The sequence below is a fragment of the Nuphar pumila genome, chromosome 15, assembly GCF_984573655.1.
Source record: "Nuphar pumila chromosome 15, dmNupPumi1.hap1.1, whole genome shotgun sequence".
Taxonomy (NCBI): Eukaryota; Viridiplantae; Streptophyta; class Magnoliopsida; order Nymphaeales; family Nymphaeaceae; genus Nuphar; species Nuphar pumila.
The window spans coordinates 44614109-44628593 of NC_143263.1; the positions used below are offsets into that span (position 1 = coordinate 44614109).

The following is a 14485-nucleotide window of genomic DNA, read 5'->3' on the forward strand; positions in this document are numbered from 1 at the left end:
TGCAATCCCTTCCCTTTATAACGGCTTCACGCACTACATGCCAAGAAAGAGGATAATCTCGACGGTTTTATTATTAGTAGGGGTATTTATGGAATTTTATTTTCTGCTAGCGCATTTCTGGTTACTTAAGCACCTCGGGTGCTTTGCCTGATCATGTTGCGTTCGAACAAGGAAGTAAGAAATGACAAAAGTATCCCTGAGGATTCAAATAAGGGCGAGTAAACACCTTTTCAGTCCTGTTTGGGAACCGTGTTTGTGGGATTTGCAAAGAGTTAAAGGAAATACAAAAAATTGAACTTCAAAGAAGATGGATTTCAAGAGCGTTGTGGATCTCTCTGTTGTTTGGAAGCATAAATAACTCTTACAAGGATTCCTGCATTTTAACTCCTCTAATTTCTCAACACGCTTGGCTGTTGTGAGTGTAATTATAAGCCTCAATAACCACCGAGGTGGTACCCCACGTGGTAAGCGAGGTCATGTGCCAAGCTGAAGGCGCAAGTTCGAATCCCTCTGCCACATGTTTTAAGAGCTGTCTGCCTAACCTCAGCTTGCCTTTCAAAAGAAATTATAAGCCTCAATAAATTAGAAAGGATGGGAGACATGGTAAATAGAAGATTTACTGAAGTCAAATGCAAATGCAGTAGTACAAAATTTGAACCATCAGAAATTCAAGGACCCACCGTAATCTTTGCTAAAATTTAAAGACATGACTTCAAATGTTCAATACAATGTTATCAGTACCTGTGGGTATGGTCTGAAAATTGATCAGCTGCAAGCCTGAATAGGCTATTTTTTAATAAATATAAAAATTATTAAAAAATTAAATTTTAATAGTTTTAAATCATATCAAGTTATGAATGACGCTTAATAATTTTTTATTATTTTTGGGACGAAACTGATAATGACAACATTACTTCAACATATCGTTACGTTATTCAACATGTAGTGATATTATCGTTTGAATAAAATACCATGTCCTTGTGAAAAAATAAGTATTTTATCTACACATGTTTTTAATTTTTCATCATTATCTTGTGGTTTTAGGTTCGCTTATTTTGGCTGGGAATTTTTAGTAAAATAGAAAATTTACAAAGTAACAGGAGAGAAATAGACGACCGAGAAAGCGACCGCCAGCGTGCGGAAATGTGGACGCTGTCGCCTATATTTTAAATGTCAGGGGTAAATAGGTCAACTGAATCGGCACCGATTGGTTAAAAAGGAAAAGACAAAAAACCTTCCCTTGTTATTCTCCCAAACGATCGGCACCCAGGCTATTTCGGTAATTTTACTGGCATGCTAGATCGTTTAGTTCGGCCTGATGAAAGGACGTTTTGGTAATTTTACTTAAGGGCATTTTCGTCATTCAAGATAAGATCCTTGTCTTCGGACTTTATCAGATGGCGGGAGCTTTAACTTGATTAAAACGGCCAGCAACCTTGTTTAATTAAGGTCATGGAAAGGTGGTTTTCGTCAACTAGTAGACTGCGTACCGGTCACCTATAAATGGCGCCAGGGGTGCGGGGAAAGAGCGCCACGCTGGTTCGGTGGAAGGGAAATCTCAAAGCACAGAGCAAACGAGTTCCATTCCTTTTCCCGAATTTTGGCGGGAGGAATCGCGCTTCCTTCTCGGGCGGGGAAAAATCTCATCGGAGACTTGGACGGAACTCGCAAATCGTGACCGTCCATGGCGGAATCGGACGCCCGCGGGAGGAACTCCCTCGGCCCTCCGACGTTCTTCACTCAGGCTAATGCTCTCCTCAGGAAGAACCTCACCTTCCAAGTACGCAACTCTGTCTCTCTGTTTTCTTTTGCTTCTGGAATCGATTTCTGGCCGAATTGCATTCGGTTCCATCATCTTCGTGAAACGCTGTTGAGTTATTGAAAGAAGTGCTTCTATGTGTTGTGTTCGCGTCACTCATCCAATCTAGTGTCGATAAAGCTGCGGAGTTCGGTTCTTTGATCTATGAACTTGTTTTGCTACCTCAAAATTTTGAATGACAAACCAGATTTATGAGATGATTTTGTGAATTCTTTCCATCACGAATCAGGATTAGCTGTATGTTGTTTGTCGACACAGCGCCTATTGCCGTACTTTCTCTCGTGATTTACATGCTTTGTTTTAGTGGAAGATGGGTTTTGCATCATGTGATTGCGACGACCTAAAAGCATGTTTCTCAAGGACTTGTTCAAAGATCAACGGGCGACGTATCGAAATTTGGTGATTAAAAAATACATAATTTTACGCTCTAAGGTGCGATCTCTAGCAAACGCACTACAGTGAATGCATCTATGAGGTCAGATTGAGTTGATACAGCCTACACCCACCATTTCCAGCTAAATTGGATAGTCATGAGAAGCGAACAAATAAATAAATAAATAAGTTTCATAGTGATGAAAACATGCTAAATGGGTTTTTTGGGCTTTCCAATGCTACTTTCGCAATTCTGACCCCATAGATGTGTCCTGCACGGTTGAATTACTAGGAATCAACACCTGGATCATGTTTTTCCGGTGAAAAAATGATATTTGCAGCCTCGAAAATCTACAAAGTTTATATATATATATATATATATATATATATATATATATATATATATATATATATATATATATAGAGAGAGAGAGAGAGAGAGAGAGAGAGAGAGAGAGAGAGAGAGAGAGAGAGAGAGAGATCAAAACATGCTAATGAAATATGATAAATGCCTTTCGAGCTTTCTGATGCTTCTTTCAAATTTTGACCCCACAAATGTGTTGGGCATGGTCGATTTCTTAGGAATTGACATCTTGATCATGTTTTTTTCGATGAAAAAAATTATTTGGAGCCTAAAAATTTTACGAAGATTTGGGGCAGTTGATTTTTCAAACCTTATAAAAATCTACCCATGTGTTGGAATTGAATGCGCCAAGAGCTGATCCATACAAAATCAAACACATAGATCACATCTGTGTAGTCAAAACTTAAAAATAAAACTAAAAGAGACTGAAAAACTTATTTAGCTTGTTTTCATCAATATATATATATATATATATATATAAAGAAATACAGAATATTTTGATTTCAAGAATGGTCCAAAAACTAAACATTGAAAGGTAAAATGATCTTGCCATCTTGGATTCATCATCAGGGAATTTTTTTGTTAGACAAGTTAATGCAGTGTTTAGTCTTCACTCTTCAGCAGCACATCTTGGTTTTGACAATGAATTGAAGAGAGTAATGAAACCTTAACTATGCCAAATAGAGTAGTTACTACTCTGATCTAATAATCTTTTTTTTCATTATGAATTAATGTTTATGTGCCATGCTTTTCCTCTTCTAGTGAACAGTTTGAGAGTCTTCCGTTGACTATATTCCTATTTTTATGCTGATATGTAGTGTTCTTTATTTGTTTCACTTCTGCAGAAGCGAAATTATAAAACAAATATCGGGCTCTTCGCTTTCCCAGTCATCTTGTGTCTGTTGCTTATGATTCTCCAAAAGGTGATCAACAATGAATTAGACAAGCCTAAGTACAAATGCGGCTGCAAGTGTGTCAGCCCGACAGCAGATGGTCCGTGCCAAAAAGTTTGTGGTATCCAGTACTCAACTCTGGATCAGGCCTTCTCATGTCCCATATCTAGCCCACCAGAATGGCCAGCTCTCTTGCAGATACCATGTCCTGAGCTGCGGGCCGTCAAAAGCAATTCTGATCCATCAGAGGACTTGCCACGTAGTTCATGTAGGGAAACACAGACATGCCCTGTGACCATACTGTTGACTGGGGGAAACCAATCCTTAGCAGAAAGTATGCAATTCTCTCCTCAATAGTTTTAGGAAAATTATGTTAGATGGATCTTTGAATGATATGGTTTTTCATTGTTTCAAGAAACCTGTAAATTAGAATTGGTCATGTTTCCTTGAAGACTATGTTTCAGTGTTTCAAGACTTAATTCTAGTGCTTCCTTGAATATTATAAGTGCCAATTTTTCCATGTGTTGGCAGGTTTAGCTGGGAACTTCTTTACAAGTAATCTTTCTGTAAACATGTCAGATCCTTTGGGCACATTGTCTGATTTACTGCCAGTACGTATTTTCTTCCTCCTTCATGGGCATGATTATTTTTTCTGAGGGCCATGTTTTTTTCTCTTATCTTCTTTAAGATACCTCTTTTGTTACACAGGTCTTACTGAATACATTTTTCAGAATGCATGTGGGATTTATTTATTTGTTTCTTTGATGCAAATTTTCAGGGAACAGACACAAATCCTCGAGCCACACAATTTATTGAACCTGCTTTCCTCTCTGATCGGCCCTTATATATCATCAGACCTCAATGCACATCAGATATTCTGGGGAAATTAGATATCCAGATAGATTCTATTCAATTCAAGCAAGGTATATGATGTACCCATCTTTCAAAACTCTCCAGGATCAGTGTATCTAAATTTTAAAATTTTTACTAGTGAGAGTGTATTTGCAGAGATAAAATGCGTAGAAGGTCTACGTCTGTGGCGCAATAGGTCATCAGATATTAATAATGAGTTATTCAATGGTTACAGAAAGGGAAACTCAAAAAGAGAGACTAATGAATTTGTTGCAGGTATGGCCATAGATATCACTATTTAATTATTTGATCGATTGCTTGAATTGATCTGATTCACACTGATGTGTTTCATGCAGCTTATGATTTCCTAAACTCAAATGACAAAAGTTTCAATGTGAGTGTTTGGTACAATTCAACATATAAAAATGACTCAGGGGGCGTTCCTGTTGCATTATTGCGTGTTGCACGTTCTATAAATGTGGTGTGTATGATCACCATGTACCTTCTTCATCCCTGCATGCTACTGACCACCTCTTTTCTTTTCCTTTTTTTATTTTTTTCATTTTGGAAATTAGAATGAACTGTCATTCGGATAATAGCAGCGGATGAATTGTGCCAGATTTTATAATCTTGATGCAATGGTCATAATTCTATTGTTAGTCACACTACTGTGGTTTCTACTTGTTTTTTTATTGTTTAAACTTTAAATTACTTCATGAACAGGATGCCATTCTTGATTCATTGAAGGATTTTCCTTTTTCCTAGTTCAAGTAGCATTCAAGCAAGGGTAGCAACCACAACAAGGCATTTAATTCCACTAGTAGTGTAGTTTCTGTGTGTGTGAACCAGAAGGGGATTTTTGTCACAGAAAACACATTGGCTTCTCTCCCTTTCTGATATGCTATCAGATTGAAATAGTTCAACCTTGCCAATTGCAAGACCCCTGCCAAAACTTGTGAAAGGTTAAATTGCATTGATGACTTTTGTTCCTTACTATGCAGATGCTACCTTTTCTGGCAAAGGATTCATAATTCTTTCTTGTTGGTGCCTTTTTCAATTCATCGTTGCTTCATTATAAATCACTAGTTCTGACTTGGGTTAATAATTTTTTCCTATATCCACTCAAACTTTACTTTATTCTGTATTCTTACACTTTTTGCTAATTTCTGTTGTGTATTTTCACCTATATGACATTTGCAGGATTGTTACCTTGTGTTATGCGTATATATTATACTTTTATTACATTTCATTTATGAAATGCTTACCTGTAGTATTTGAAAAGGTGACTAATTGTCTTACATATGCAGGCATCAAATGCCTACCTCCAGTTCCTTAAAGGTGCCGGTGTGAAGATGCCTTTAGAATTTGTGAAGGAAATGCCTAAACCAGCAACACAACTGAGGCTGGATTTTTCGTCGATTATTGGTCCACTTTTCTTTACATGGGTGATTGAATTACTATTTCCTGTGAGTGATAACAAGCTTGGTTTTCTGAATGTGCAACCTGTTCTGCAAATTTTGCCATTTTTTTGTGTATACTTGGATATGCAAGTATGCAAAATACAACATGCATTCAAAGTTAAATATTTTCTTTCAGATTCATGAAGAGATGACAACATTGTATAATATGAAATTTTAACACATTCAATGAGGATTGTTGACTTCAATTGAGCTATAGGCCTCATGGCAGTCAGATCCATGTTCTTGATGATACATTCTATAGGCACCCCCCTAATTCTGTGTAGGAAAGAATCTTAATTACCCCATATTGGCATAATAATTTGATCATTCTTCTATGCTTCAGTAATAATTCATCTGAAGGGTAATGGTCTATCTCCGATAGTCTATGCATTCATCATAGGCTATAAATTGGTGTGATTGATAACAATCATTTCTCATTATAGATCAGTATCTCAGATCACATTCCAAAGAAGCATCTTCTTTTCATTTACAAAAACTCATGATAATATTTTCTCTCCTGTTGTGGTATATTTCATGGTTTTGAAGTTCATCTAGTTTAGAGTTTCTTAAACTTGTATTTCCAAAAACTCAGGATTTAAAATTTGAGTTCATGAGTTAAAATCCTTATTCTTCTGTTGCCATCAAATCAATTAATTGCTATACATAGAACCACTCAACTTTGTAGTTGGTTCGAAAGATAAAGCAGCTGATACGGTTGCATCAAATGCAATAAGGACTCAGTGTCCTCAAAAGAGGTCTATGGGCTCATATGGTTACTTTTTCCTATTTTGACTATTGTATGAGGATCGCAGCCTCAAAAGCAAGGGGATAGGGAAAAATCGGTAGATGCTACGGACTTGATTGAATTTAGCCTTGGTATGGAAGCCATAGTAAAAGGGGTAATGATCATGGGAGATCCAATCTAAAAACTAGTGTTAGTGATTTGGGCTATTTTACTGGTTCCATCATATTGATATCAGCATTTAAGTTGGTCAGCTGTACTCTTTTCCGTGTAAGTCCAAGTGTACTTTGGACCTTTTGGTGCATATGAACGTTGGTTCTTTTTCCTAACTTATCAATATGTATCTTTTTTAGGCCTCTAGTGCACCTTATGGTTGATCAAGTATAAATGCTTTTGAGGCTCATAGCTAACTAGATCCTATACTGAAAATATTTTAAAACTCTTGCTAAATGGTGCACTTTTCATAGCTGACTAGCTGTTCACATTCATTGTTTTAGACAAGCTACCTTTGTTGCTCATTCATCCGAATCTTGTAAAGTCCCGTAAATTTGTTTCCTTCACATTTTTTTCTTCTGATACTAATGTGTCAAAAGACTCAAAACGGTCTTGTTAAAATCCATGATTGCTCTTGATATAGATATTGCAGCTATGACTGTGAAGAATTGATTTTCATAGAAAATGTCTCACATTTGAATCCAACTTGCATGCTTAGAACCAAGCCTTCCCTCCTCCCCCCCACCAGAAAACTACCATACATTGGATCTTGGAGAGAATTTCATCCTTATTGAAGACACAATATCTCATTATTGAACATGTATCATGAATCAAACATGTGCATCCAAAGTTGTCAAGATCATCAAGTTTATAGGTTTACCAGAGAGGGACTTTCTACGTGTGACATGAAATTCATCAGAAAAACCTCCAAATGTTTTTCTCATTGCAAGCTTCACATAAAATGTTTGGGTCTCTTGTTCTTTTTTTCATTACATCTAAATCATAAATTTCCAACATTGTAGTTAAACCTAGTGGCAGAAGTCCTGGAAGTACTTCTAAGATGTCATGAAAAATTGTGACATTTTGATTACTGGTGCTAGGCTTAATGATATTACAAAATTTTAACCCAAATTTATTGTGAATACTGAAGTCAAAATATAATGTTGACATTAGCAGGCAGAATTTTATTAATATTGTAAGTCACTTTAAATTATGTTATTTTATATTTTCCTTTTTAATGTTTATTTATCTTTAATCTTTCTAATCTTACTGCTTTTTATCTGATTAGAATTAAGCAAAACAAATATTTGAAAATCTCATCAGAAGTTGCTGTTTGGAATTTAGATGCTCTTTCATCTGTGTATAACCACCGAAATTCGATGAGTGGTTTGTTCATTCTTAGTTATATGATTTCATGCATATTTTACAAAATCTTTTCTTGATGTGATTGATGACATGTATTTTGTGGCTCTTTGCCTTTGATATAGGTGATGTTGACATATTTGGTTTATGAGAAGCAACGGAAACTGAGAATCATGATGAAAATGCATGGGCTTGGAGATGGTCCATACTGGCTGATTTCATATCTCTATTTTTTGTTCATTTCAGTAGTATATATGATATGTTTTGTGTTCTTTGGTTCCATCATTGGTAAGGAAACATCAAATTGATATCTATTTCTTTCTTCAATTTGTTTCTGGTATTGAATCAGCTGAATTGCTTTTCAGGGCTCCAATTCTTCAAGTTCAATGCCTACAGCTTGCAGTTTGTGTTCTATTTCATTTACCTAAACTTGCAGATTGCACTTACTTTCCTATTATCACCTATCTTTTCTGAAGTTAAGACTGCTACAGGTTAGGCCTGCTTGTAATGTGTACTTTGTTGCTACGCTGGCTATTTCTGTTAAAATGTTTTTTTCTTTTTCTCTCTTTGAATCAACTTTTGCTGTGGCAGTTGTAGGCTACATATATGTATTTGGGTCAGGGCTATTAGGATCTTTCCTTTTTCAATTCTTTGTTCAAGATGCAACCTTTTCAAGTAAGTCAATGGTTACACAAATAATAAACTATTTGTTTCTGATATGCTATGCAAATTAATGTTTCAACCTTTTGCATTAGTTATATATAGATTATTTAGATTTTTTTTCTTGCAGGATACTGGGTAGTGGTTATGGAGATTCTTCCTGCTTTTTCCCTATTCCGAGGTCTTTATGAACTTGGGCAGTATGCTTTTGTGGGACAGTATATGGCAACTAGCGGTATGCACTGGAATAATTTGAACGATAGTGGGAATGGCATGAGGACTGTCTTAATTATCATGGCCCTGGAATGGTTCATCCTTCTTCCCATTGCCTACTACTTGGATCAAGTTGTCTCAATGGGGAGTGGTGTCAGGAAAAGTCCTTTGTTTTTCTTACAATTCTTCAAAAGGAAAACCACACAATCTTTTAGGAGGCCAAGTCTACATAAACAGGGATCCAAAGTTTTTGTCGATATGGAGAAGCCTGATGTTTCTCGAGAGGTATGGTTGTGGTACCAATTTGTTGGACTCTTTTATTTTCCTTTTGATTCTCTTTGCTCATAAATTGTCTTCTCTGCAGCTTGCTTGATGACATGAAGATTTGAGGTTTTATATTAGTTTTAGATGGATTTATTATCTTAGTTGACCATAAACCTGACATCATTGATGAAATATTGTAGTATAATTTTCCAAAAGTAACATAATAAAGAACTTCAATAAGATTGAGAAGCTATTTTCATTCTCTTCATACTAATGAGAAAACAGCTGACTTCAGATCTACATAAGCTTTTGGTAGACATCATATTTATCCCAATTTCCTAACTCTTTCTTTTACTAGACAAGTTTTGGAAGCTCACTTTGACAGGAATCACGTTACCTTAGTAGCCTCATGAGTTGATTGTGAAGCTTTTGTACATATTTGCATGCGTATGTATGTATGTACATTTACGCGTGCACACACACACACACATACCCACAGGTTAATATACAGGGAGGTTCACTTGGTCTTACCATCAGCAAACCAAAATCCATCACACTGTTTAAGTGGTTTAACTTTTCTGCTCCAACATATTCAACCGTCTACATTTTTCTCATCCATTTATATGAAATAATTTTGAAACTACCATCCTATCATTGAAATAGTGATCACTACATGTCATTATGTTGTAGAGGGAGGTGGTTGAGCAGCTATTACTTGAATCCAGTTCAAGTCATTCCATCATATGTGATAACCTGAAAAAGGTGTACCCTGGGAAGGATGGAAACCCTGTAAAATGTGCAGTGCACGGCTTGTCTCTTGCTTTTCCACGTGGAGAGTGCTTCGGCATGCTTGGTCCTAATGGTGCTGGCAAAACAACTTTTATCAATATGGTAAATGAAATGGTTCATTTTTTCTTTGACTTTAATTTCTGATGAGGACATCTTTTGTAATGTATGCTGTGTACTGAGTTCCTGGTTCTTATTAATAACAGGTCCCCCTAAATGTGTTAATCAAAACTTAGTGATAATTGTTCCTAGTTGTTATTGTGTATGGTCTGTGGCACGTGAAGTAAATTTTCACCTTTTTGGCTAACTGCAGATGATTGGGCTTATATCACCCACATCAGGAACCGCATATATTCAGGGCCTTGATATAAAGAAAGACATGGGCAAAATATACACAAGCATGGGTGTCTGTCCACAACATGAGTAATCTATGTTTCTCTCCTACAATAAAGACCAAGTTCTAATTATTGGAAAATCCATTTAATTCAAGTGTTTATCTGACCGTGGTTAGGACAGATGTTTAATATATTCGATGATGTGTGACCTTTAGCTTCTGATGCTTACAGCTTGATCTGGGAAACATTGTCGGGTAGAGAACACCTCTTATTTTATGGAAGATTGAAGAATCTCAAAGGTGGTGCTTTAATCCAAGTAAGACCTCTATTCAGTTCAATGATTACTTCATCTCTTGAAGATTTGTTTCTCGATTATTGCTGGACTGGCATATTGTCATCATCATTATTATTGTTATTATTTAATGATAATTAAATTGGTGAAAGTAGTTTGCTTTCTCACTATAACTCCCTGCTAGGATTTAATTATACTAGGATGGGTGTTCTCTGGGAAGTTACAATTTTGGGCTCCTCTTTTGGGTGGGGTCTTTCAATCCAACTTTCTCTATGGATAAACATATCATTATCATCATCATCATCATCATCATTGTTGTTGTTGCGACCATTGTTGTCATCTTTGTCATCTGCATTCTCTACAGGCAGTGGATGAATCACTGAAGAGTGTCAATCTTTTTAATGGAGGAGTCGGTGATAAGCTTTCTGGGAAATACAGTGGGGGGATGAAGAGGAGGCTAAGTGTTGCAATTTCTTTGATTGGAGATCCTCAGGTATGCAAATGCCATAAAGGATTGGTCCTGTTTAGTAAACTTTGCCCCTGTTTTTATTTTCTGAAGTATGTGGTTGTTGTTTCTTGTGAAGGTTGTCTATATGGATGAACCAAGCACAGGGTTAGATCCTGCTTCAAGAAATAACTTGTGGAATGTTGTGAAGCGTGCAAAACAAGATCGAGCAATTATACTAACAAGTAATATCATCTTTTATATCCTGTTATTTTTTGTTTTTGTGGGCAAGCTGATTTGAACCTGAGACCCCTCAGCTATGATAGTGCGACTTAACCATTCAGCTAACTCATTTAACCCATGAAATGGGCATGTGGAACAAAAACTTGAAAATTAGGGTATCAGCTTAATGCTTGTGGTGCTTCTCCTTAGGATCCCCCCACATAGGGCAAGTTAGAGTCCAGTTAATTTTAGATTGCAAACCTGTTGGGACTCCTTTCGATCCAGCAAGTTGGCCTGTGTCCCTATGGACTGCAGAATGTTGTTCACAAAATTGTTGCATACTGACCAAGTTGGTTTAGCATTGGGACACTTGAAACAGCCTCGGGCTGAGTGAAGTCAGTTAGAAAAGTTGTTCATTTTGCATTTAAATATTGTTCAAAAATTCATTTTTTATTCTGATGGGTACTTTAAAGAGACAAAAATAACTTATAGCATCAATTACCCTCTCCCTCATGTTTGTTCGCTTTCAATACCAATTAGTTCAAATGTTTTTGTTTTCAATAAAATGTGTAGAAAGAGTTCTAGTGGTGCCTTGGGTTTGTTGAAACCCGTGAGCTTCTTATAGTCTCTGTGCCCATGTAAGGGTTGATTATGTCCTATTCCTTGCCTTTCATCTAACAACTGATGCTAAGAGTCCTTGAAATGAATGACTATTGGTCGTGTTAAGAGTTGACTGGGTGTTTTCCTATTTCAGCACATTCCATGGAAGAAGCAGAGGTTCTATGTGATCGTCTTGGAATTTTTGTAGATGGGGCTTTGCAATGCATAGGAAACCCACAAGAGGTAAAAAAATTCTCATTTTAAACTTATATTTTTATAGAAGGAATTAAATCATGTTCTAGAGAAAAAGTCATGATATGCATGAGATGCCAAACAACAAATACTTTCTATAAGAATGGGAAAAAAAGGTACACGAAATTTGTGAAATGTGAGATTGCTCATTTTACCATGAAATTAGGCAGTACCATTTTTTCAAATTGGACAATTACAACTAATATTGGTCTATACTGTTATAAGTTTATCTCGGATCGATACTTATTCAAAATTCAGATAGCTATATAGAAATGTAATGAATTGGGGCAACGCACTTGGATCATCCACTGTTGCTGAATAGAAAACAACCTTGTTATCTCTGTTTCAAGGCATAATCCAACAATGTACTTGTTCTACCATATATATATATATTGCAAAGTGTAGAATATGCTTTACTAGAATAGCACTGGTACATTTTCTTGTAATTTCACTCAACTATGAGCAAAACTATATGATGAAAATGCAAAAGAATGCCAGTGTTAAATGTATAACCCCACTTAGATATATAAAAGATATCATGCATTTTTGACAATGAATGACTTTTGCAGGACAAAAATCATCAAACCATAATCCTTGTCTTGTCTTGAACTAAGTGATTTGTTTAGCATTTTAATAAAAAAAAACACTTTTTCTGTTTCTCACTGCAGCATCTTGGGTTCTAGAAGAGGGTTATTTGTCTGTTATTACGTAAACAATCATGTATTTCATCTCATTTTTTTCAATGTTCCTTGTTTGTCTATCTAAGTAATTCATGGGTTGTGTCTAATTTTCTTAACATTCCTGTCTTTCCTCTTTTTTTTCAATATGATGCAACAGCTAAAGGCTAGATATGGAGGGTCTTATGTGTTTACAATGACGACATCAGCTAGTCAAGAGGAAGAGGTGGAGAGCTTAGTACGTCAAATATCTCCAACTGCAAACAAAATATACCATCTATCAGGTACTCAGAAATTTGAGTTGCCTAAGCAGGAAGTTAGAATTGCTGATGTGTTCCAAGCTGTGGAAAATGCCAAAAGCAAGTTAAGCATTCAGGCATGGGGTTTAGCAGATACCACCTTGGAGGATGTTTTCATCAAGGTTGCTCGAGGAGCACAAGCATTTAATGTGCTCTCATAATTATTGTGATTATTATAGGATTTTGGTCTTTTTTCTTCTCTTTCTGTATATGGGATTTTTTAATTAGTTCACCTTATTGTAATGATACTTGTGGGATGGCTTTTAGTCATTTGCAAATTTGATTCATTATTTCTGTGTCTTCCTTTTTGAGTGAGATCTTGGGTACAAAGATCTGGGCCGACAAACTGACTGATTGGAGCTTGTGCAGATAGGAGTGATGATTGTGATGGTTTTCATTATTTCAAGCACATCTCAATGTGATCTCATTTTATTATTTTCTAGGTCATTAACCCCATTACAGTACCAAAAATGTGGATATTGAGTGCAAATTTCCTCATTTTTTCTGTTTCTCTCCTTTTCCTTTGTTTCTTGAGTAGGTTTTTTTCAATTACTATGGTATCGGAAGAGTTGTGAGGGTGTTAAGAGACGGTTACATGACGTGGTAGGGTTCAAACGGGCTTGGAATGTGTTTGGGAGAGGGAAGTGCAAGGAAGTTGAATGTCGGCTGAGAATCAGCCAACTCCGAATACTAGAAATTTCAAATTTCAACTCTAATAAAGAGGTATTTACAACTCCTTGAATCACAAGGATTTCAGTGGGTTCTTGAATTCTCGATGTTTAAATTTTTTTACCCATTTACCTTAGTAAATCCTATATTCACTTATTTTACTTCATTATTGACTGCAATAATGGTGCAGTCAAGAGGCTTCCAACTACACTCACCTACAACAAAGCATGGTGAGGAATCAGGAGTTGAAAGCCCCAATCCTTAAAGAGTTACTTTTGCTTCCATACAATAGAAGGAATCCACAACTCTTTTAAAATCCATTTTCCTCGAAGTTCAGTTTTTGTATTTCTTTGAACTTACAAATCCGTGATGGGACTTGATGCATTTGGAATGGGAAGTGGCATTGCATTTACAATAAAGCATGGAATTGACAGCTAACACCTCTAAGAGGTGGTAGCTGCCAAATCCAGAATTTGGCAGCTGCCACTTCCCATCCCAGCTACTAGTTTCCAAACAGGGCCTTAGTGTTGATGACAAACTGATGTCTATTCGAGTTCATTGTATCATATATCCTCAGCAGTAGCAAGTTTGAAGTTCTTGCAGTTGGATGCCCACAAATTATCTCATGCACCGCCTCTAGATTCAGTGACCTTGTGGGTCAGATTGCTGCTCTCTCTCTCTCTCTCTCTCTCTCTCTCTCTCTCTCTCTCTCTCTCTCTCTCTCTCTCTCTCTCTCTCCAGATCCAGGAATTTGGACCTAGCTATCACAGACACAAACACAAGACCCGAATATGGAACTGGTAAGCATCTATCAAGGTTGAATATGGAGCTGGCTATACCTGGGTCCTGGGGATATTATGTTACAGGTTTCAGTCAAACCATAGAACTATTAGTCGATATAGATGTCAAATTA

At 36.5% G+C, this 14485-nt stretch overlaps 1 protein-coding gene across 1 annotated transcript; it reads left to right on the plus strand.

Moving 5' to 3' along the window:
- The first annotated feature begins 1539 nt into the window (after positions 1 to 1539).
- On the plus strand, positions 1540 to 13169 carry LOC149815284 (ABC transporter A family member 7-like). The gene is made up of 18 exons (XM_089989080.1): positions 1540 to 1780; positions 3401 to 3782; positions 3980 to 4059; positions 4227 to 4371; positions 4457 to 4576; positions 4657 to 4781; positions 5608 to 5766; positions 7984 to 8146; positions 8224 to 8349; positions 8450 to 8533; positions 8649 to 9016; positions 9686 to 9886; positions 10095 to 10204; positions 10348 to 10432; positions 10773 to 10901; positions 10993 to 11098; positions 11830 to 11918; positions 12765 to 13169. Exons 1-18 carry the CDS (start codon positions 1685 to 1687, stop codon positions 13062 to 13064), a joined length of 2868 nt encoding a protein of 955 aa, XP_089845206.1. The 5' UTR covers positions 1540 to 1684; the 3' UTR covers positions 13065 to 13169.
- The last annotated feature ends 1316 nt before the right edge of the window (positions 13170 to 14485 follow it).

Excerpts from the sequence above, each read along its gene's own strand:
- LOC149815284 (XM_089989080.1), top strand. The coding sequence starts at position 1,685 with ATGGCGGAATCGGACGCCCGCGGGAGGAACTCCCTCGGCCCTCCGACG. Across the intron at positions 10,433-10,772 it reads AAGGTGGTGCTTTAATCCAA|GCAGTGGATGAATCACTGAA; the intron begins GTAAGACCTCTA and ends CATTCTCTACAG. Across the intron at positions 11,099-11,829 it reads TCGAGCAATTATACTAACAA|CACATTCCATGGAAGAAGCA; the intron begins GTAATATCATCT and ends TTCCTATTTCAG.